The sequence below is a fragment of the Salvelinus alpinus genome, chromosome 21 (genome assembly GCF_045679555.1).
Source record: "Salvelinus alpinus chromosome 21, SLU_Salpinus.1, whole genome shotgun sequence".
In the NCBI taxonomy this organism is placed as follows: domain Eukaryota; kingdom Metazoa; phylum Chordata; class Actinopteri; order Salmoniformes; family Salmonidae; genus Salvelinus; species Salvelinus alpinus.
In genome coordinates, this window is record NC_092106.1 from 16,482,437 (window position 1) to 16,507,261 (window position 24,825).

Consider the following 24,825-nt stretch of genomic DNA (forward strand, 5'->3'; position numbering starts at 1 on the left):
GCACATTTGGCGCCGGTACAAGTTTCGCTTCAACGGTTCAATTTCCAAAGGCACCGTGAGACAGTTGGCTTTCTCCATATTATTCTTTATTTTCATTTTTTTTACGAGATGAACAGGCAGAGAAGGAGTTTTTGATTCTGCTGGGCCCGAAAGACTTCTATTCATTGTTATATCTACAGCCTAGAAATGTGCATCATGTCATAATAATAATATCTTGGTGGGTGCGTATACTTGTCCTATTTCACACATATACAACTGTGTATTATTAATATTCAAGTGTGAATATTCCCTTCATATCCTAATTCTCCCTGAGACACCCTAAGAGAGTGGGGTCATGGGCAGAGTCTAGGAGAATCGCCTAGTGCAGCTTTCAGTGGCCTAGTGGGGATTCAAAAGTAATAGTCACACCATGGTATGTTAACAAACACTCTCTCCAACACACTAAGCCTCACATTTTGTTACGTCAGCAAGTTCTTTTATCCAATGTATCAGAGAGCTCAGCTCACACATACTGCATCATGAACACATCTCATCCCTCCCTCCTCTCTGAGAGATGATGTCCCTAAATACTGGTCCGTGGTTGAGTTACCATGTGGTGACCAGTGAGCAGAGACCAGCTCTGATACTTTGTCTTTGATGTAGTGGCCATAGATGAATGACAAAACTGTTGACATCATCAGCATTAGAGCACATTAATACAGACATGCCCTGCATGGAAACAGGCAGGAAGATGACTGATAGACAATACAGACAGTCATAAAGACAGAAGTGTAGAACAGACAGCAGTAAATAAAGAGGCTGACAGCTGGAGCTGCAGACTGAGATAGCCGATCCACAGTAGGCTGGGCGAGAACATTTATCATTAGTCTTTCTGTGGAACAGTGGGCCGTTGAGATACACCAACCCTCCAAGAAACCAATCACGTAGCTAACTGGTTTATCTGAAGTGCATAAGAGTGGATAAGCAATGAGAAACTAAAGGATACTCGTTAGGAGTTTGGGTTATAGGAGTGATGTCAGCACACTTGTACTGTATGTTAAATACTGTATGCGCTTCAGCCAGACTTCCTTGTCTCAATAATTCCATCACCTTCAACAGGGATTCTGGCCATGACCGTTATGGATCACCATAATGGGAAAGCTAGTTTGTCTGACTGTAGTGTAATCCTGTACCGTCCAGACAGGGCCTATTGTGTTGGACACATGGATTTCCTTCACAGAGGAAATTGATGGATACACACAAAAAAGCATTACATCCACTGATGTATGGATGGAGGGAATGACACAAGATGCAGACACATTACACATCGCAGTATGTTTTAGTGACAGAATACAGATATGGTATTACTGGAATTTGTGATTTAACAGTAGAGATCATATTTTTGCATCTTTGGCTCTGAGGCACTCGCTCTCTCTCTGCAGTGGAGGCAGACTCTACAAGTCCTCTGCACTCAGGCTGTGGGTTCAGGGGCCTAGGGCACGCTCCAATCCTCTAGAATTTCCAGCTTTAATGTTTAATCAGATGGAGTAAAACTCAAAAATTCTGCATTTTGAGGAGTCCCTCGATGGGGATCTGAATACAATAACGAGACAGGTTGCTGAGCTGACTGGCTGCCATCATATTTAACTTAGTGGCACCAGTGCCCGTGGAGTACTGGTTAGAGTACATTGCTCTGGCTTGAGGTAAAAGTATTGTGTAGTTGTGTCCACAATCATAAGTATTGAAATGTTTGGGATGTTTTGGAAACCCAGACCCAGACCATTTTTATTACAGCCCAACCTGAAAGTGAGAAAAATAGACAATATACAGTAATTCTGTGTATCTAACAACAGATTATGCCAATGGAACAGTTATTCAATGCCTTAGTGGGTAAAAAAAGCAGAGAAACCAAGGCCAGATCAATGTGCATTAAGCTCCTGATAAATCCTACATTATGCTCCGTCAGTGTCTGAGCTTGAGTAGTAGCAGCTTGGTTTGGACATGGAGTTTTCAAGTCCGTGTGTGTGACTGTGTGTGTCTTTTAGGTCTGTATGTATTTGTTGAAGTGTCTGTGTGTGTGTTTTACCTGTGTGCTGTGTGTCTGATCATACTTGTGTAAGAGTTCAGGGAAGATGTGTGCATTCTGGTGGTCACGCATGTGAAACCTGACTCCTGGCTGATACAGAGTGCTGCTCCTCTTGGGTCAGAGATGACTGGAGAGCTTCCACACTACCACTGACATCATAGCTACCCGTCCCCCTCTCTGGAACTTTACTTGAGACAAGAACGGCCTGACTGCAGTTAACTGGGGAAGGATGGAGGGAGGTCATTCTAGCCTGCACTTATGATAATACCTGAGTGACCAGGGATTTATAGCATGGAAAAACAGAGAGAGAGAACAAGAGGACATGAAGAGAAGGGGGTGTCAGAGAGGCTGAACTTAATGATTCAGTCTTGCTCTGTAATAGTGTACGACAAGTAGCCCTAGACTGCTCCTCTACTGCGCCCATTAGCCACCATTCTGTATCCATCAGGAATACTGGGAGTGCCGGGGTCCAGACCAGAGTGACAGGAATCCATCCTGCTGCTCCTGGCGTCCCTGCTGGGGCGGTGTTTGAGTGCGCACGCGTTGGGGTAGAGTGGCGCGCGTTGGGGTAGAGTGCGCGCGCGCTGCGGTAGAGTGTGTGTTGGGAGTGGAGATAGATAGGGTGTAATGGCATAATGATGGGCTGGACCTCTGTTAGCGGAGGAAGCTGCTTGACAAGTAGTGTCACACCGCCAGAGAATATGCGTTAAAGCTGTAATACTTAATATGAACACACAAACACACACTACACATCTATGATTACTAGTTAAAACGGACTGGGCTGGGGCTGACTGCATTGAATTGAAATAGCAGTTGAGGAGATAGAAATATGGCAGGAGAGTTGACCGATCTGAAATATGTATTTATTAAACGTCTACATATGTACATTCTCAGAGAATAAGGCATGTAAGTTAATTGAAGAAAATAAATATCGATATAAAAAAACACAAACACAAAAATAACACTAACCATGTTTGATAAATGACCATTTGAAAATATTATGTACATTTGGTCCCTGGATGAAGTCAGAGGTGTAGGGTTGAGGGTCAGCGTCGGGAGGCCAGGCTGCTCCTGACAGAGGTGGTGGCAGCCTTCTCTCTCTCCTTAACCAGCTCCATCTCTACCTTTGCCTGGATCTTCTCCCAGTCCACCTCCACCTGATGGAGAGAGATTAGAGAAGTGGGTCAGTCTAATGAGGCATAGTATGATAGAAAGGGCACATTCCCTCTTGTAACAAAATACTGTCTGGTTTCGAAGAGAAGAAGTCTTTACTGCTGCTCAGTGGTCACTATATCAAAAGCAATGACATCATACCCCGTCAGCGTACTGCATGAACCTCTTGTTGGTCTCTTTCTTGCTAAAGTCCTGCAGGAACTTGAGTCTGTAGGCCAGCACTGTGTCCACATGGGTCTTATGTTTTACTGCCAGCTCCAACGCCCTGAGGGCAGATGACGCATGTGTAAGTATACATAGACAGACAGGCAGAAAGACAAGTCAGACAGATATTCAGTGTCACAGACAGACAGACCTGTCCCAGTTGTAGAGGTTGATGTGGACCTGTATGGTTTGGTAGACCAGGCCAGCCTGTAGCAGAGTGGCCTCAGCCTCCTGGACATGACCACTGAACAGTAACATGTGGGCCACTGAAGATTCCTTAGACGGCAGATCCTTTATAGAGTTAATATACTGCACCTTATCCACCTGGAGAGAGCGACAGAGGGGAGAGAAATATGGAAAAACAGAATTACATTTACTTCCATTCCTGTACACATGTGGAGGAGAAAAGGAAAGAGAGTGAGATTTGAGTGATTGATGGATTACCTCTCCAATGGCAGCGTAGGCCACCTCTGCTGTCGTCAACTCCCTATTGGCCATTGCCATGCCAGCGAGACACGCCCACAGTGACTGGTCCTATAGGAACGGAGACAGACATTAAGAAAATAGGAAATTACATTTGCCATACACACATTGTCTTAGCATAAATAAACACGAGCACACACACTTGCCTGGTAAAATAAGGGTTTCAATATATTTTAAAAAGTGCCATGGAGCAAGGGTATATGGGGGGGGTGTGGTGGAACTGCTGTTCAGCCTGACAGTCTGGTGGTGGCGCCGGGGCGTAGCGTGTGGCCCAGCCCTGACCACAGGCCCTGCATAGCGGGGTAAGTCTAGCCCTGCTCCCCTAGGTCATTAAAGGGACAGGGCACAGAGAGAGGAGGGCTGTGTGTTATTAGAGAGACGGGAGGGACATTGCACTGGCGTCTCTACAGGGACACTCTTCCCATTACCAGTCTGCTCATCCTCACAACACAGGCCTCGTTAGTGTCACTCTGCAGGGCACAGAACACACTCACACACACCCTGTAATCTGACTTCCGTGTGTGATTCTGATATTATACTCATTCAGGGCACGCAGATGTACTTAGACGCACACACGCACACAGACGTAATGTTACTCCCATTCACTCTTACAGTCACACTCAACAGTATCGTTGAAAGCAAAGCCCAGAACAACATCCTCATGCATCCTGTCATCTCATCTGAATCCTTCATTAAGACAAACAACATGGGTCATAAAACCGTGAAGACAACAACAACGAAATCATCCTTTGCTAAAGCCACTAAATGCTGGTCAGAGAGAGATGGGCCAGTTTCCTCCAATCAGAGGAGCGATGTGGTCCATTGTGGTGTTGGCTCACTGTTAGAGCCTGCCTGGGGATTTAGTCACACTGCTGGGCTGCCCATGTTTGTGTGACTGTGTACAGCATGGTTGTTTGTGTACAGGCCTATCATCAGCATGTGTGTATCTGTGTGTGTGTTTAAGCATGTGTGCATGCTTGTGTCAATCTTTACGCGAGTGTGTGTGTGTGTGTGTGTGTGTGTGTGTGCGTATACGCGTGTCTGTTAACAACAATTCAGTGCCATGAAAGTATCCACAACGGGCTAATCCTCCATACCTGGCTAACAGGATTTCCCCACAAAACTCCTCCCACTCCGGGAAAAACCACACGGCCACGAAAGACCAAACCCTTACCAGAAATGGGGGGAGGAAGGAGGGGTGGCTATTAAAAGGGGTGACGCTCCTTCTTCCATACAGTGCCTTCAGGAAGTTTTCACACCCCTTGACTTTTTCCACATTTTGTTGTGTTACAACCTGAATTTAAAATGGATTAAACATTTAGATTTTGTGTCACTGGCCTGCACACAATATCCCATAATGTCAAAGTGGAATTATGTTTTTATACATTTTTACAAATGTATAAAAAATTTAAAGTTGAAATGTCTTGACCCAATAAGTATTCAACCCTTTGTTATGGCAACCCTAAATAAGTTCAGGAGTAAAAATGTGCTTAACAAGTCACATAATAAGTTTCATGGACTCTGTGTACAATAATAGTGTTCAACATGATTTCTGAATGACTACCTCATCTCCGTACCTCACACATACAGATACTTGTAAGGTCCCTCAGTCAAGCAGTGAATTTCAAACACAGATTCAACCACAAAGACCAAGGACGTTTTCCAATGCCTCGCAAAGGGCACCTATTGGTAGATGGGTAAAAATAAACAAAAGCAGACATTAAATATCCCTTTGATCATGGTGAAGTTACTCATTACACTTTGGATGTTGTGTCAATACACCCAGTCACTACACAGATACAGGTGTCCTTCCTATCTCAGTTGCCAGAGAGGAAGGAAACCGCTCAGGGATTTCACCATGAGGCCAATTGTGACTTTAAAACAGTTACAGAGTTTAATGGCTGTGATAGGATACAACTGAGGATGGATCAACAACATTGTAGTTACTCCACAATACTAACCTAATTGACAGAGTGAAAATAAGGAAGCCTGTACAGAATAAAAATATTTCAAAACATGCATCCCGTTTGCAACAAGGTACTAAATTAAAACTGCAAAAAATGTGACAAAGAAATTAACTTTACATTCTGAACACAAAGCGTTATTTGGGGCAAATTCAATACAACTCATCACTGAGTACCACTCTTCACATTTTTAAGCATAGTGATGTTATGGGTTACGGCAAGGTCTAGAGAGTTTTTTCTTAGGATAAAAAGAAACGCAATAGAGCTAATCACAGGCAAATTCCTAGACGAAACCTGGTTCAGTCTGCTTTCCATCAGATACTGGGAGACAAATTCACCTTTCAGCAAGACAATAACCTAAAACACAAGGCCAAATATACACTGGGGCTGCTTACCAAGACAAAACAATGTTCCTGAGTGGCCTAGTTACAGTTGACTTAAATCAGCATGAAAAGCTTTTCAAGGCAAGACTTGAAAATGGGTGACCAGCAACGATCAACAACCAACTTGACAGAATTTGAAGAATTTCAAAAATAATAATTTGAAAATATTGTAGAATCCAGAAATGCAAAGCTCTACGAGACTTACCCAGAAAGACTCACATCTGTAATCATTGCCAAAGTTGATTGTAACATGTACTGGCTCAGTGGTGTGAATACTTATGTAAATGAGATATTTATGCTTTTCATTTTCAATAAATTTGCACACAACAAAAAAACACTTTGCCATTCTGGGATATTGTGTGTAGATTGGTGAGAAAAACCAAACAATTACATACATTTTTAATTCAGGATGTAACAACAAAATGTGGAATAAGTTAAGGGGTATGAATACTTTCTGAAGGTACTGCATTTACCCACTTCACCCCCTCTCCCCTCCCCTGTCCCCTCTAGCCATCCTTCTCCAGTGTTGTGGTTATTGCATCATAACCCATGCAGCGCACACTGTGAAGGCTCTCACTGGGGTTGGGGTTCAGGGATTGGCTGCGTGTGTTTGTGTGTGTGTGCGTGTGTGTGTGTTGGGGAGGTTAAATACGGTAAATGGTGTCACCCAAGCTAATTAGAAACTAATTAAAAGCTGCTGGTCGTGTCTCGTTAAAGCTCCACTCCAGTGGCTCCGTCACGGACCCTTCACCATGCCAAGGCCCAGGGCTGCAGGACACGTCATTTACAAACACATACACCATCTTACAGACAAACACACACCAACCAGAAAGTAAACACACATGGGCAGTGGGCACACACACACACTCATTCATGGCACGCACACAGGCATCAACCCCAACCAACAAACACCCACTGAAGGACTAAGTTCTCTTGAAGTATCCAGTCAATATCTTCATGTGTGTATATGGTCCATACTGTATACGGTGGAGTAGTTAGCAGATGAGGGGAGAAACCAGAACTAAAGTAAGGGATAGGAGGAAGAGGAAGAAGACGAGGAGATTGACAAAGACGAGAACAGGGGTAAAAGGGAACGTGGAAAGATGTAAATGAACGAGAGAGACTCACCTCTTCCTCAGAGGTCTAGTACACAGAGACTCAGTGAGGGGGTGCGAGACACCAACAGAGGAACATCACGGACAAAGACATGAAACAATCAGACAGACATGAGTACAGAAATTTGACACACCGACACTGAGACAAGACATTGAGACAAACACACACACACCCCACTGTCAAAGAGTGGCAGTGAGTTCCCACGCTGACTGTTGTTCCCCACGCTATAGTGGGGGGAAGCCATAAGGTCTATCAGAACACTAGAACCCTGGAGGAATCCCATTCAATATTCCTTCAGGCCCCTAACCCCCCTATCACCAACCCCCCAGGACCCAGACCTGTGGCACCCCCAGCCTGTGGCCCCTCTCGGGGCTGAGTGTTTCCCCTGGGACCCGGGCTCTGGTTCCTCTGGCCCTGCACTGCTCTGCTGCAGCCCACAATGTGCTAGCAATTACAGGCCGCTAATTACACCATTTATTCTAAATAACTGGCTTTAAGAGAAGGGCTCAGGGCACAGAGCAGCCCCCTCTCCTGGGTAGGGTAGGGGCAGGGCCAGGGAGACAGCAGGCCTGGTGTTACACATTGCTTGACACTGGCATATTCCAGACCATTATTCCATTTTCAGCATAATGTAAAGAGTTTTTTAAGATGTGTTTTGTACAATATTTGGAGTTGAATATGATGTGTGCTCTGTGCTACACAGGACCAGGGAGTCACCAGGGAATGTCCCCTATCAGTTGGCACTCCTGTCAGGTGTGTGTTACCTTGGCAAAGCGGCAGAGGCGCAGTGCGTCCTCCCAGCGAGAGGTGGCGCTGTACTCGTGCAGCAGGGCAGGGTAGGGAGACACGCTGCTGTACACCAACGAGCCGTCACCGCGACGCACCGTCACCTGGGTCCCCACGTAGTTCAGGATGTGGGGCGCACGGCTGAACTCACTGTGGAGGGGGACAGATACACATATAAACACATTCTGTACAGACAACCACTGAGCCTGAGGGCAGCCACTCAGGAATCTCTTCAGTGATTCATCAACGGCTTTTATACAACATGAACACATCTGACATGAAGACGATCCATAACCTTTTATTTCCGATAATGGGGAACTGTTTTCTGTGTGCGTGTTTGCGTGCACATTACCTGGCGTCCTTCATGTAGAGTGTTTTAGGCAGCAGGTCCTTGTCAGTGAAGACAGCACTGGGATAGTACCACACGGTGAACTGTGTGTCCTGAATACCACACAGGATGTTAGCAGAGTCGTTCCAGGCCATAGTGTGGACCATAGTACCTATAGGACAGAATAGTCCTATAGTCGTCATTGACCTTGCGTAGGCTTAAACACTGGTATACACTGATTTATAAGGCCATATTGGGTAAAATAATTTTATCTCTGTTCTTTTTTAGTCAGGTCAGTAAATAAATACATTTTAAAATGTGATGATCTAGTTTCGTTGGTGGAGTTTAAACACTTGATCGATGTATATATCATAGAAGAGTGTAATTGTTTTTAGGCCAGCTGTTTTTAGTCAAGATGTTTGTGTTTTTAATGTAATATGTAATTGTTGTACTGCATGTGTGTTTATAGCTTTGCTTAATGTTGTGTTAGTGTATGTAAGTTGTTTTGTCTGAAACGTTGTTCCCCCTGCTGCTATTGGACCAGGTCTCTCTTGGAAAAGTGATATTATCTCAATGAGAAAAAACCTGTATAAATGAAGGTAAAATAAAAAATAAAAATAGAGACAGACGACACTCAGAATAACTAACTATAACCTCTAACACATGGTGTGTAGACCATAGTGCATGTGGGTTATGGTAAGAAAGATGACGTTATCTATCTGGTAGGCTTTAGGTGCTTAACAACACAAAGCAGTTTGAAATCTATTCCCCCCCTCCCGTTCTCCCCTTCCCTCTCTCCTACCTATCTTGCAGATGTTGTGTTCTCTGTAGAGGCGATGGACAGTGGTCAGATACAGGTCACGGTTCTTGTCTATGACCGCGATCTTCCTATCGCTGGACGGGCCACACTGGTCCAGAGCTATCTCCACCACCTCCATCTGGAACACACGCACAGACACACACGCACGGACACACACCACACATACATGGTGAAATGGGAGGCAGAAAGTTGTGTGGGAGAGACCTGGTTCACATTAACAGGGCTAACTGAACCAGCAGTGTCAAACCCCACCAGTCCCCATAACACATACACTTACAATATTGTCTTTTGATACACATCTCTTCTCAACACATGATCACCCATATCACAAGCCCTCTCCTCTCCTCCTCCACACTCTCTAGTCCTCAGTACTGCCCTGAGTACACAGCCACAGGAGGACTAGGGGGGAACAATTGAGCCCAGATCAGAGGGAAGAGACTCAACTCTAAGTGAAGATGTGGAGGAAAGAGGTAAGAGGGAGAGAGGAGCCAGGAGGGAGAAATGGGGGAGGCAAGGGGGGGTGCCAGCAGTCTGACCCCACAGCTCCTGGCCCACACTCCCCAACAGGAGTGTGTGTGTGTGTGACTGTGTGTGTGTGTGACTGTGTGCGTGCGTGTGACTGTGTGCGTGCGTGTGACTGTGTGCGTGCGTGTGACTGTGTGCGTGCGTGCGTGTGTGTGCGTGCGTGTGTGTGTGACTGTGTGCGTGCGTGTGTGACTGTGTGCGTGCGTGTGTGACTGTGTGTGTGTGTGACTGTGTGTGTGTGTGTCAGAGCCAGCTGGCTTCAGTGCAGTGCTCCTCTGTCTTGGAGCTGTGGAGTGCTGGCAGAGACAGCCATGCTGACAAACAGTAACTACTGATCCTGGCTACTTCTCCTCCTTTTCTCCCTCTCTAATTCACTCCCTCTCTCTTTATCCATTTCAATCCTATTCTCACTCCATAACCCTCCCCCTTTTTCTCCATCCTCCATCTCTTTCTCACACACATGCACTCACTCCAGTTTCCTCACAATCTGTACGTGTCCCTCTTAACTATCAAGTTTCTTGTTTTTTCCTCAACACCATTAATTCTTCTCTCTGCCTTCTCTCCTTGGCTCCCTGACCTTTTCACCCTGGCCTGTTGGTGTCGCTGGAAACCACCACACTTACTCTCACACTGTCCCACAGCTACCCTGAGGCACAGATCTAGGATCAGCTTACCCTCCCCCAATCCTAACAGGTTGCTCAATGTAACAGTGCGGATGAAGACGTAGACACGTGGAGATATACACAGTCGTCTCAGGTCGGTGTGTGCACACTAACAGGAGAGTGTGGTGTGTGCTGTGACTGACTGTTGGTGTGTGTTCGTTGGTGAATCACCCACCTTGTGAGTCAGGGGCTTCCCGTCACCCAGGGCTTTCCCCGTCAGGGCATCAAACAGGAAGATGACTGGAGAAAAAGAAGAGAGGGAGGGGAGGAAGGAGAGAGAGAGAGTATGATTACAAACAGTCATTGTTACAGTACTGCTAAAGTCATTTCCCCAGCTTTTTATCTCCTGGTGAAGTGTAATCCTCTTGTTGACAAAGTGCTCCTGATGTTTCAATGTGTTTAACGGCTGTAAATGTCATTGAGGGAAGAGGCCAAGCGCAAATCTCTCCCCGCTGTATGGACAATGAAGTTTGGTATTGTATTGTGGTAGTGAAGGGACAGCTCGACTGGCGTTCCACTCACCCTTCTCATCGCTCTTGTCCCGGATGGCGATGGTGTCGTTGCTAAGGGAAACGGACTGGGCGTTGAGGATGTCCGTTCTCATGCCGGGGAATCTGGGCGTGGAGATGAGACGGCCCTCGTAGGAGAACACATACACCCCCGTCCCATCCACCAACAGGAAGTGTCTGAGGAAGGAGCCAAAATAAAGAGGAGAAGGGGAGAGATGGAGAGATAAAGATCAGGGGGAGTGATAGAAAGCAGGTTTAGGGACAGAGAGGGGTGATAGAAGCAGGAGGGAGCAACAAAGAGGAGAGTGGGAATGGTAGAGGAGAGGAGAACATAACAAACTGCAAGATGGAGCCAAGATAATACAAAATGCAATGACTCACTTCTCTGAACAGGGAACAAAAGACACCACCAAAATTCACTGGGAATACATTACATAGCATGAAAAAACAATACTCAGAGCCACAGCCCCATACTACTTGTCAGACATACAGAACAGATACTATATAGTCGTTGTTGGGGTGGGATTGGAGTGGGGTGTGGGTGGTCCATGTGTGTCTTTTGACCATGTCTTTGTACTCCTCGTGTCTTACTCATTGTTAGAAAACGGTTTGGTCCAAATCGGATGTTATGTACTATATTTATTTAATATTATATGAATCCTATAAATTAAAATGGCCAATTTGGGTGCAATAAATGATCTTAATTTCTCAGAGATCAAATTATATTTCAACAAAATCATGTTGCATCTTATCTGTTTCTAACAGAAACAATTTCAGAACAATCTGAGATGGTGGGAGTTGAAATCCTCTTTATTTTGCTTTGTGAGGTGGAACTACTCATTAGAGAGAATGATAGATGTCTCTCTCTCTCTGTTTCCCACTGCAGTCAGACTTCCTCAGTCAGACCTGCTCTGGCAATGGCACACACAGTTCTCGCAAACGCACACACACAGTTCTCACAAACACAAACGCGCACACACACACAGAGAGTGTTTGGCAGGAGAAAGAAGGGGAGGGAATGAAAAGGACAGGGGGTCCAGAGATAGGCACAGCAGAGAGATCGGCGCAACAGGGATAGATGAGATGGGAAAAACTAAGAGAGGGAGGAGGGACATAACGAGATCGAGACAGAAGGATAAAGAGAGACTTACTTCTCAGCCTGTACAATGAGGCTGACAGTCCCCTCCTTCAGGTCAAAGATGAGAGGGGTGTTCCAGTTCGTAGCACTGTAGACGTAGCACTGGAGAGAGGTGGTGACCACTAGGTGACCGTGGGCCAGAGAGGCTTTGATGACCCGGTCCCTGAACTCCAGAACATCCCCCGCATCATTCACCACGTTCCTCACCTGGGTGATGAATAGAGAGAGAGAGAGACAGAGACAGAGAGAGGGAGAGGGACTGTTTAGGAACACACACACAGACATACACACAAACATACAGATGTAGCTCAGATCTTGACATGCATAAACACATACAGACATTGAGTAACAAATCATTTGAAATAATAACAAACAAATTGTAACAAACAGACTATAGCATACACACACAGGACATGTTTTCTGAGACACTCATCGATGTATAGTAGGCATGGATGCACTCACGTAAACTCAAGAGTGTATTTACTGTTGATATATACAAGGAATCAGCCCATGTCTAAGCATAGGACAGGAGGGGACAGAAATGCCTGGTGTGTATACATATGTGCCTTCCTACTTTTTTCACCTGTTAGGATAAACAAAATGTCTTCCACATTTCCCTGTGAATGAATGAATGAATGGAATATGGTTTTCCACCAGCAGGTAAAAGGTGTGGTGGGTATTTATTTAAGGGTTTAAACATCATCCTTCTTTAACCCCCACTAACAACCCAAATTTACTCACCAAACAACCAGGAATAAAAATGTTTAACCGCGAGGTGGTAAATTTAGCCGCCTGATTCACAAACCATTGGCAGATGTGCACTTTTAAAAAAGAGAGGGAGAGAAAAAACCCTGTAAGGCTGAAAATAAATGGCTGAAGATACAGGTTTGTTTGGTTAACGCAAACAGTGCTCATTGAGGGTTGTCTATGGAGAGTGTGCACGTATGCGTTTATCCACGTGTGTGTGTGTGTCCGTTTCTGTGTGTGCGCGCGTGTAAACGCTACCTTGTGGTTTCTGAAGTTTAAACACACTCTGTGATGGAGGCTGCTATACAGGCTGGCTATTGTCACTGGTCCACACTGGGAGGCTTATAGCATAATGTATAGCCACAAGTACCCAGGCCTGGGGAATAGTCTGGCCCTTTAAAATAGCCTGTTAAATTCACCTCACTAGCGTCTGCCTCTCACACCGGCCCATTCACCCTCAGTTAGCTGTCTCATTAATTCATTTAGGCTTGGGGACTGTTTGGCTTCTTAAGAGAAGAAAATATGAACACTTTTTCTGGAGGGTTAACCAAGCATATGGCAAAAGGAACCCGAAACACCTGCATGGTCCTCCTCTTGGTGAGGGTGATCTGTGTATTCTACCTGCATGGTCCTCCTCTTGGTGAGGGTGATCTGTGTGTTCTACCTGCATGGTCCTCCTCTTGGTGAGGGTGATCTGTGTATTCTACCTGCATGGTCCTCCTCTTGGTGAGGGTGATCTGTGTATTCTACCTGCATGGTCCTCCTCTTGGTGAGGGTGATCTGTGTATTCTACCTGCATGGTCCTCCTCTTGGTGAGGGTGATCTGTGTGTTCTACCTGCATGGTCCTCCTCTTGGTGAGGGTGATCTGTGTATTCTACCTGCATGGTCCTCCTCTTGGTGAGGGTGATCTGTGTATTCTACCTGTATGGTCCTCCTCTTGGTGAGGGTGACTGTGTATTCTACGTGCATGGTCCTCCTCTTGGTGAGGGTGATCTGTGTATTCTACCTGCATGGTCCTCCTCTTGGTGAGGGTGATCTGTGTGTTCTACCAGCATGGTCCTCCTCTTGGTGAGGGTGATCTGTGTATTCTACCTGTATGGTCCTCCTCTTGGTGAGGGTGATCTGTGTATTCTACCTGCATGGTCCTCCTCTTGGTGAGGGTGATCTGTGTATTCTACCTGCATGGTCCTCCTCTTGGTGAGGGTGATCTGTGTATTCTACCTGCATGGTCCTCCTCTTGGTGAGGGTGACTGTGTATTCTACGTGCATGGTCCTCCTCTTGGTGAGGGTGATCTGTGTGTTCTACCTGCATGGTCCTCCTCTTGGTGAGGGTGATCTGTGTATTCTACCTGCATGGTCCTCCTCTTGGTGAGGGTGATCTGTGTATTCTACCTGCATGGTCCTCCTCTTGGTGAGGGTGATCTGTGTATTCTACCCGCATGGTCCTCCTCTTGGTGAGGGTGATCTGTGTATTCTACCTGTATTGTCCTCCTCTTGGTGAGGGTGATCTGTGTATTCTACCTGCATGGTCCTCCTCTTGGTGAGGGTGATCTGTGTGTTCTACATGCATGGTCCTCCTCTTGGTGAGGGTGATCTGTGTATTCTACCTGTATGGTCCTCCTCTTGGTGAGGGTGATCTGTGTATTCTACCTGTATGGTCTTCCTCTTGGTGAGGGTGATCTGTGTATTCTACCTGCATGGTCCTCCTCTTGGTGAGGGTGATCTGTGTATTCTACCTGCATGGTCCTCCCCCTGGTGAGGGTGATCTGTGTATTCTACCTGCATGGACCTCCTCTTGGTGAGGGTGATCTGTGTATTCTACCTGCATGGTCCTCCTCTTGCTGAGGGTGATCTGTGTATTCTACCTGTATGGTCCTCCTCTTGGTGAGGGTGATCTGTGTATTCTACCTGTATGGTCCTCCTCTTGGTGAGGGTGATCTGTGTATTCTACCTGCATGGACCTCCTCTTGGTGAGGGTGATCTGTGTATTCTACCTGCATGGTCCTCCTCTTGGTGAGGGTGATCTGTGTATTCTACCTGCATGGTCCTCCTCTTGGTGAGGGTGATCTGTGTATTCTACCTGCATGGTCCTCCTCTTGGTGAGGGTGATCTGTGTGTTCTACCTGCATGGTCCTCCTCTTGGTGAGGGTGATCTGTGTATTCTACCCGCATGGTCCTCCTCTTGGTGAGGGTGATCTGTGTATTCTACCTGTATTGTCCTCCTCTTGGTGAGGGTGATCTGTGTATTCTACCTGCATGGTCCTCCTCTTGGTGAGGGTGATCTGTGTGTTCTACATGCATGGTCCTCCTCTTGGTGAGGGTGATCTGTGTATTCTACCTGTATGGTCCTCCTCTTGGTGAGGGTGATCTGTGTATTCTACCTGTATGGTCCTCCTCTTGGTGAGGGTGATCTGTGTATTCTACCTGCATGGTCCTCCTCTTGGTGAGGGTGATCTGTGTATTCTACCTGCATGGTCCTCCCCCTGGTGAGGGTGATCTGTGTATTCTACCTGCATGGACCTCCTCTTGGTGAGGGTGATCTGTGTATTCTACCTGCATGGTCCTCCTCTTGCTGAGGGTGATCTGTGTATTCTACCTGTATGGTCCTCCTCTTGGTGAGGGTGATCTGTGTATTCTACCTGTATGGTCCTCCTCTTGGTGAGGGTGATCTGTGTATTCTACCTGCATGGACCTCCTCTTGGTGAGGGTGATCTGTGTATTCTACCTGCATGGTCCTCCTCTTGGTGAGGGTGATCTGTGTATTCTACCTGCATGGTCCTCCTCTTGGTGAGGGTGATCTGTGTATTCTACCTGCATGGTCCTCCTCTTGGTGAGGGTGATCTGTGTGTTCTACCTGCATGGTCCTCCTCTTGGTGAGGGTGATCTGTGTGTTCTACCTGCATGGTCCTCCTCTTGGTGAGGGTGATCTGTGTGTTCTACCTGCATGGTCCTCCTCTTGGTGAGGGTGATCTGTGTATTCTACCTGTATGGTCCTCCTCTTTGTGAGGGTGATCTGTGTATTCTACCTGCATGGTCCTCCTCTTGGTGAGGGTGATCTGTGTGTTCTACCTGCATGGTCCTCCTCTTGGTGAGGGTGATCTGTGTATTCTACCTGCATGGTCCTCCTCTTGGTGAGGGTGATCTGTGTATTCTACCTGCATGGTCCTCCTCTTGGTGAGGGTGATCTGTGTGTTCTACCTGCATGGTCCTCCTCTTGGTGAGGGTGATCTGTGTGTTCTACCTGCATGGTCCTACTCTTGGTGAGGGTGATCTGTGTATTCTACCTGTATGGTCCTCCTCTTGGTGAGGGTGGTCTGTGTGTTCTACCTGCATGGTCCTCCTCTTGGTGAGGGTGATCTGTGTGTTCTACCTGCATGGTGCTCCTCTTGGTGAGGGTGATCTGTGTGTTCTACCTGCATGGTCCTCCTCTTGGTGAGGGTGATCTGTGTGTTCTACCTGCATGGTCCTCCTCTTGGTGAGGGTGATCTGTGTATTCTACCTGCATGGTCCTCCTCTTGGTGAGGGTGATCTGTGTGTTCTACCTGCATGGTCCTCCTCTTGGTGAGGGTGATCTGTGTGTTCTACCTGCATGGTCCTCCTCTTGGTGAGGGTGATCTGTGTGTTCTACCTGCATGGGCCTCCTCTTGGTGAGGGTGATCTGTGTGTTCTACCTGCATGGTCCTCCTCTTGGTGAGGGTGATCTGTGTATTCTACCTGCATGGTCCTCCTCTTGGTAAGGGTGATCTGTGTGTTCTACCTGCATGGTCATCCTCTTGGTGAGGGTGATCTGTGTGTTCTACCTGCATGGTCCTCCTCTTGGTGAGGGTGATCTGTGTGTTCTACCTGCATGGTCCTCCTCTTGGTGAGGGTGATCTCGAAGCTCCTCCACTCCCAGCGCTGCTCCACCACGTGGGCGAAGATGACGTGTCCGTTCCCACAAGCCCCCGCGAGCTGTGTGCCGTCTGCCGACCAGGCCAGGCTGAACACACTGCCAGTGTTAGGCTTCTCCAACGCATACGACCACTAGAGAGAGAGACAGAGGCAGAGAGAGAGAGAGAGAGAGAGAGCAAGACAGTGACAAAGAGAGAGAGGTAGAGAGAGAGGTAAAGCGAGAGAGTGTCAAAGAGAGAGAGAGAAAGACAGATTGTTGAGTAAATGGCAACAACAAAAAATGGTAGTACTGTACTTAATGCGTAATTTCATACAATAAGACAGATACTGTGCAGCCACAAAGGGGTATACGAGGTAGGGGTACAGTAAACCAGGGAGGTTAGGGATAGAGAGAGGGGTGGGGGTGAACAGGGATAGGTGCAGTATGCGGTAGTGGGGGGTTTGGTTGGGTGCATGACAGCCCCCCCCCCCCATGTAAACTGTGTGTAAGAGACACGGGTTGAGTCAGGGCCCAGTCACTGAGCTGTGATGAACTGTGAGACACTGAAGGAGCACTCAGGCCTGCCAAGTCCAGCACTCGCGCTCGTAAACATGCACTCTGCTATCCTCATCTATTACAACCAGCCAGAGTTATGGGGGTGGTGGTGGTTTGGGGCGGGGGTCGCATGAGCACACAACCAAGAGCCGAAGAGTGATTACCCAAAACTTTTCCTTCACTTTTAAAGTTCCATTTTCCTTTTCTTTTTTAGGGGAAGGAGGTGGTGGGGGGGGGGGGGGGGGTTGCTGTGTGTGTGTGTGTGTGTGTGTGTGTGTGTGTGTGTGTGTGTGTGTGTGTGTGTGTGTGTGTGTGTGTGTGTGTGTGTCTCTTGGGGGTGTAGTGTTTTTTTTTCTGGTGTGTCGGTGGGAGTCAGTGACACCCATCGAGACAGCTGAGAAGAGGCTGCAGCTCCTACCAACTCCCCAGCCTGCCGTTTAGAACACACCACCGCGACAACACAGGACGTTACTCACAAAGGCCACTAGAAAAACACTCCTCCTTGGCTTTTCCAATGCTCTCCCACCGCTCTCTCTCTCCAAGATATCCCTTTGCTCTCTTTTCTTCTCTCACTGCTCTCTCTCTCCTCTCTCTTAGCGTTCTGCAGAGTATCACACAAAGCCTATTCTGTTATTGGGCTTCTGGTTTAGAAATCCAGCCTGTCAGAGGGCTTATGATTGAGTTGAGATAGTTTGGGCTTGCAGTTGTGTTTTCTCAACCTGTTGGGGTATGTGTGTGTGAGAGAGATCTCCGTGTTGATGGATGATTTGGGGCTTGACTAATGGAGAGGCCAGATTAGCAATGTCACACTTAAACAGTTTGCTACACAAGAACCAGGACGCTAGTGTGAAAGGGAACTCTCCTGCTTCCCCACTCAGTCTCGCCCTTCGTTCTTTACCCTACTTTCTCCACCCTTTCTCTCTTTACCCTTCACTACCCTGTCTCTGTACCCCTATCTAACCCCTCTCTCTCTTTACCCTTCACTACCCTGTCTCTGTACCCCTATCTAACCCCCCTCTCTCTTTACCCTTTACTACCCTGTCTCTGTACCCCTATCTAACCCCCCTCTCTCTTTACCCCTCACTACCCTGTCTCTGTACCCCTATCAAACCCCCCTCTCTCTTTACCCCTCACTACCCTGTCGCTGTACCCCTATCTAACCCCCCTCTCTCTTTACCCCTCACTACCCTGTCTCTGTACCCCTATCTAACCCCCCTCTCTCTTTACCCCTCACTACCCTGTCTCTGTACCCCTATCTAACCCCCCTCTCTCTTTACCCCTCACTACCCTGTCTCTGTACCCGTATCTAACCCCTCTCTCTCTTTACCCCTCACTACCCTGTCTCTGTACCCCTATCTAACCCCGCTCTCTCTTTACCCTTCACTACCCTGTCTCTGTACCAGTATCAAACCCCTCTCTCTCTTTACCCCTCACTACCCTGTCTCTGTACCCCTATCTAACCCCTCTCTCTCTTTACCCCTCACTACCCTGTCTCTGTACCCCTATCTAACCCCTCTCTCTTTTACTCCTCCCCACCTCCTTTCACCTCTTCCCACTCTCCTCTCTTTGTCCACAGTCTACATTAGAGATTCCTCCATGGGCAGCCAAAGACAGTGATGACCTTCCCTTGATGACCTTTAACCTATGACCTCTCTGCCTCAGCCCATTCCAGTGTGCAGGTGGCTGGCAGGGCTCACCAGCTTTAACAGCCATCCCTATTTTCTATCTCACCCCTCTCCTCTGGTCTAGTATGTGACCTCTGACCTCTATGCTTCAGCTCTTTCCTGTGTGCAGGTGGCTGGCAAGGCTGAGGCTGCTTACAGTGGGAGAAACCACTAACGCTAACATTACCCTAGCGCTGCCAGTTAGAGACTGGACGGTATGCCAAGTGCTGTGCTTCACAGAAAAGGTCTGTGTTGGCTTCATAAGCTGAGGTGTGGCTTTGTATACGGTCTCAGCCGGCAGGTTGGAGCCCACCCTGTTTGATCAGTCTGTCTGTCTCTCTCTGTCAGAACAGCCGGCGGCCACGGTCAAAACACAAGATTTCCTTGGTCAGCTTCCTCCCCTGTAATACTGTATCAGGACCCAAAATAGCCAAAGAAAAAAAGCCCCTCTTTACCAATCTGGACAAGAGATTTCTTGTTAAACTCATATCAAAGGTGGCACTTTTACCTCTACCGCGCTCTCTCTCCTTCCTCATAAATCCTGCGATAGAAATTACTTTCCTTATTTTTTGGTGTGTGTGTGTGTGTGTGTGTGTGTGTGTGTGTGTGTGTGTGTGTGTGTGTGTGTGTGTGCCACAAAGATAAACAGGGTCCGGCCGCATTAAGGCCGCTGCAGGGCTTTGAAGTGTACTTTTATATACCTTTCGTCCAAACATCAGCACTATGATTGGACAGGCTCCACCGCCAACGAAAGCCTACACGCTTAAAATAATAATACCCCATCTACTCTTCAGTAAACATCCCGCTCCCTTTTAGAGCTCCCCTGGAGGAGAGGAGGTGGAGGAGGGGGGACAGAGATACAGCTGAATGTATACACCACACTGTAATGAAGCAGGACACTTGATATCGGCCCGAGAAGCACTTTTGGATTTGTGCTTACCTAATGCTTTTAACACATTGGGCCATTTGACTCCTGCTGCAGCAAGCGTACGTTTGTGTATGTATGTGTGTGAGAAAGAGAGAACACAGGTGTATATTTAAATGTGAATAAGACATGTGGTGGGGTGTGTAAATGCACAGTGTGAGTTTCTGAGTGCAGTTATGCGTGTGCCTAAAAGGTGAAAATCCCTGGGCTCTCAGTGTCAGGCAATGAGTGAGTATGGGACACTGGGGGGAGTCCTGTAGCTGTCCTGAGAGAAGAGACTACTCTATCTCTTTCTACCTGCCTCCCCCACACCATGAAAAACCTCCCCTTCAATCTCCTCTCTCTACCTTTATCTTTCCCCAGAACTAACCCCACTATCTCTCTCTCTCTCTCTCTCTTTCGTAACTCCCTTCCTCTCACAAAGTGTCAGGATTAGGTAGTACTGTAATACCGTGCTTCTACACCTGCATTGCTTGCTGTTTGGGGTTTTAGGCTGGGTTTCTGTACAGCACTTTGAGATATCAGCTCATGTAAGAAGGGCTATATAAATACATTTGATTTGATACTGTAGCAAGCGTTTCCCAAAAGCACAGAGTCCAATTATGGCCCTCTTTAAGATCCCAGGGGTCCACTCCACAGCACAGCTCTGTCTCCAGACTGCAGGAGTAAATCAGGACCTGTCCAGACCTGGAGCAGTGCTGGTTTACCTCTGGGCCACAGAGCTCCACTCCAGGACTCTCTGCTCTCAACCAGAGTTCAGTGTCAGGAAGGCCTCAGCCATTGACAACCATAGGGAGCCTCAGCCATATTCAACCGTCGAGCGCATCAGCCATTGACAACCAAAGGGAGCCTCAGCCATATACAACCATAAGGAGCCATAGAAAACCATCAAGCACGTCAGTCATAGACAACCATCAAGCACATCAGCCATAGACAGCTTCCGCCATAGACGACCAAAGAGAGCTTCCGCCATAGACGACCAAAGAGAGCTTCCGCCATAGACGACCAAAGAGAGCTTCCGCCATAGACGACCAAAGAGAGCTTCCGCCATAGACGACCAAAGAGAGCTTCCGCCATAGACGACCAAAGAGAGCTTCCGCCATAGACGACCAAAGAGAGCTTCCGCCATAGACAACCATAGAGAGCTTCAGTCATTGAGAGCTTCAGCCATAGACAACCATAGAGAGCTTCAGCCATAGACAACCATAGAGCTTCAGCCATAGACAACCATAGAGCTTCAGCCATAGGGAGATGAGTGAAAGGGGTGAAAGAGGGAAGAGAGGAGCGAGGGAAGGGGAGAGAAGGATGAGAGGAGGGATATAAGGGCTGAAAGGTGATGAGAGGAGCGATGGAGGCGGATCAGTCAGCAGCAGATTTGCTGACTAGTTTGATTGGAGCCAAAAGGGATGATCCTGGCCCTGCTCCAACCACCCTGCTCTCTCCTCGAGAACACTGGACTAGCTAGGAGATATTCACAATCACACTGGAAACATGGGGGGGGGGGGAGCAGCAGGAGAAGGGTAGAGCTCTGTGAAGGAGAAGGGTGGAGGGGCGCTGGTAAGGGTCTGCTCTGGTCACTGAGCCCTGTCTATAATGGGCAGCTTTGTGGCCAGAGGAAAGGTGACAGACATGACGTGAAGCTCTGCTGAGGTCTGGGGGGAAAGAGAGAGGTAGAGACCCCTGGCTCTTACAATGAGCTCTTACACATAGACAGCACATAACACTATACACACACACACACTGCTGCATAACACTACACCCACACTGCTCCATAGCACTATACACCCTACACACACTGCTCCATAGCACTATACACACACACTGCTCCATAGCACTATACACCCTACACACACTGCTCCATAGCACTATACACCCACTGCTCCATAGCACTACACACCCTACCCACACTGCTCCATAGCACTATACACCCTACACACACTGCTCCATAGCACTATACACCCTACACACACTGCTCCATAGCACTATACACCCACACTGCTCCATAGCACTATACACCCTACACACACTGCTCCATAGCACTATACACCCACACTGCTCCATAGCACTATACACCCTACCCACACTGCTCCATAGCACTATACACCCACACTGCTCCATAGCACTATACACCCTACCCACACTGCTCCATAGCACTACACACGCACTGCTCCATAGCACTATACACCCTACACACACTGCTCCATAGCACTATACACCCTACCCACACTGCTCCATAGCACTATACACCCTACCCACACTGCTCCATAGCACTATACACCCACACTGCTCCATAGCACTATACACCCTACCCACACTGCTCCATAGCACTATACACCCTACCCACACTGCTCCATAGCACTATACACCCTACACACACTGCTCCATAGCACTATACACCCACACCGCTCCATAGCACTATACACACACACTGCTCCATAGCACTATACACACACACTGCTCCATAGCACTATACACACACACTGCTCCATAGCACTATACACACACTGCTCCATAGCACTATACACACACACTGCTCCATAGCACTATACACACACTGCTCCATAGCACTATACACACACACTGCTCCATAGCACTATATACACACACTGCTCCATAGCACTATACACACACACTGCTCCATAGCACTATACACACACACTGCTCCATAGCACTATACACACACTGCTCCATAGCACTATACATCATACACAGACACTGCTGCATAGCACTATACACCATACACACACACTGCTCCAAGGCACTATACACCATATACACACACTGCTCCATAGCACTATACACCATATACACACACTGCTCCATAGCACTATACACTATACACACACATTGCTCCATAGCACTATACACACACACTGCTCCATAGCACTATACACACACACTGCTGCATAGCACTATACACCATACACACACACTGCTCCATAGCACTATACACCATATACACACACTGCTCCATAGCACTATACACTATACACACACATTGCTCCATAGCACTATACACACACACTGCTCCATAGCACTATACACACACACTGCTCCATAGCACTATACACACACACTGCTCCATAGCACTATACACACACACACACTGCTGCATAGCACTATACACATACTGCTGAATAACACTATACACCCTACACACACTGCTATGTATACATATGTGCACCTGAGATATAGACAGAGCCTCCTACTGACCACGCACACGCACACACACACACACACACACACACACACACACACACACACACACACACACACACACACACACACACACACACACACACACACACACACACACACACACACACACACACGGCGACCCAATCTGATACACTTGATCATTCAGAGGAGTAAGGGATACACACACACCTGTCTAGAGATTTAACATGTGTGTGTTAAACTAAATCACACCCCCACACACTCTTCAGCCTCTTATGGTCATGGGTTAGCTGCACTCTGATGAGGAGAAAAGACTGTGGGATGGTGTTACTACCAAGTACAATTTGTGAAAGTAACACAAATTATTCGTAACGACCTACACACGCAGGCATACATACAGAGAAGCACACTAACACAGACATACACTTGTACACACACGCAAGATAAACTCAGTCACTCACTAAAACCCAAGCCCTCTCTCTTACACAGACAACAGACCAGTCAGACAACACTGCCACCCTCTTTAGGGAACATTTGCTCCCTCCCTCCCCCTCTCCCCCCGTCTCTCCCTCCCTCTCCGTTTCACTGCACATACGTTTGCCATTAAGATTGGCAGGTGTTGTGAGCCTGCTGCTTCACCCAACTGCTGTAACGGGCTACAGCAAGCTGCAGGGAAAAATACTTCAAACTGATCTCAAAGGCAAGGAGGCGGTAACTCCTCAAACCCCCATCCTCACTACAGCACCAGCCAGAGAGGCAAACTTCTCTCTCTCTTTCCTTCCCTCACACTCTCCCTCCCTTCGTTTTTTGGTGGGTTGGAGGAAAGGGGGATACCTAGAAAGGAAGAGACAAAGAGAAAAATCGAAAGAGAGAGACAGATCGGTCCTCCATTCACTCCTACCCTGTGTCCTCTCCACCTGGAGCAGTACTTGGGGCTGGGGGGGGTTTGGCTGGGACTGCAGAGAGGACTGGCCTGGGGCCTGGGGCAGGGAAGGGGTTAATGACACGTTTGGGCTAATGGCTCCCAGCGGAGCTATCTGCTGATTCAGCCCCATTACATCAGGCACATTAAATATGTCTGCACTGACTGCTGCAGACAGGTCTGCTTCTCCTCACAACACGCTTTTCGGCAGGGTGGCATGTGAAGTCCCCCATCTCCCAAGTCTCCCCCCTCTGAAGCCCTCCCTCCTCTGAAGCCCTCCCTCCTCTGAAGAGAGAGAGAGAATAAAGGAGGGGGACAGAGTGAGAAAGAGGGAGAGAGCAAGTGCACGTGTGGTTTTTCTTTAAATCATAGTTTAAACCCACTGTCTTTCTCTGAAGATAATAAAGTCTAAGTTAAGCCAACACTAGACTATCATTAGCTTGGGTCTAACATTGCCAGAGTGGCTAATTCTATAAATCAACGTGGCTAGCATTTGGCTAACCTATAGCTATTAGCTACCCATTGTGGCTAGCCTATAGCTTGGCTAACATGATAAATCAGTGTGGCTACTGGCTAGCTGGCTGCTTGACGAGCCCAGCTGGCTTCAGTTAGCCTCAATGTTCCTGAGAGACGACCTGGCAGGGCAGGTATGGGGTGTAAATCCCTACACGCTCCCCCCACATCAACGTACACTACCACGCAGGCATGGACAGACACACACATGCACAAGCACGAACGTGCGTACGTGGACTTCAGGAAACAGCAGGGGGAGCACGCAAGGTGAAAAGCTTAAAGTTCCTTGGCGTA

At 47.6% G+C, this 24,825-nt stretch overlaps 1 protein-coding gene across 5 annotated transcripts in view; it reads right to left on the reverse strand.

The window, feature by feature from the left end:
- Positions 1–2,906: 2,906 nt before the first annotated feature.
- The window catches only part of LOC139547917 (intraflagellar transport protein 80 homolog), a 71,890-nt gene continuing 49,971 nt past the window's right edge, over positions 2,907–24,825 (reverse strand). For all 5 annotated transcript variants that reach the window (XM_071357111.1, XM_071357109.1, XM_071357112.1 and 2 more), the window contains 11 exons: positions 16,748–16,927; positions 12,170–12,363; positions 11,032–11,195; positions 10,685–10,749; positions 9,305–9,440; positions 8,527–8,674; positions 8,153–8,324; positions 3,887–3,976; positions 3,594–3,766; positions 3,380–3,503; positions 2,907–3,222 (listed from right to left, as the gene is read on the reverse strand). In XM_071357111.1, the coding sequence (XP_071213212.1) occupies positions 3,112–3,222; positions 3,380–3,503; positions 3,594–3,766; positions 3,887–3,976; positions 8,153–8,324; positions 8,527–8,674; positions 9,305–9,440; positions 10,685–10,749; positions 11,032–11,195; positions 12,170–12,363; positions 16,748–16,927 (1,557 nt within the window). In that variant the 3' untranslated portion in view covers positions 2,907–3,111. The remainder of the gene's footprint in view (positions 3,223–3,379; positions 3,504–3,593; positions 3,767–3,886; positions 3,977–8,152; positions 8,325–8,526; positions 8,675–9,304; positions 9,441–10,684; positions 10,750–11,031; positions 11,196–12,169; positions 12,364–16,747; positions 16,928–24,825) is intronic.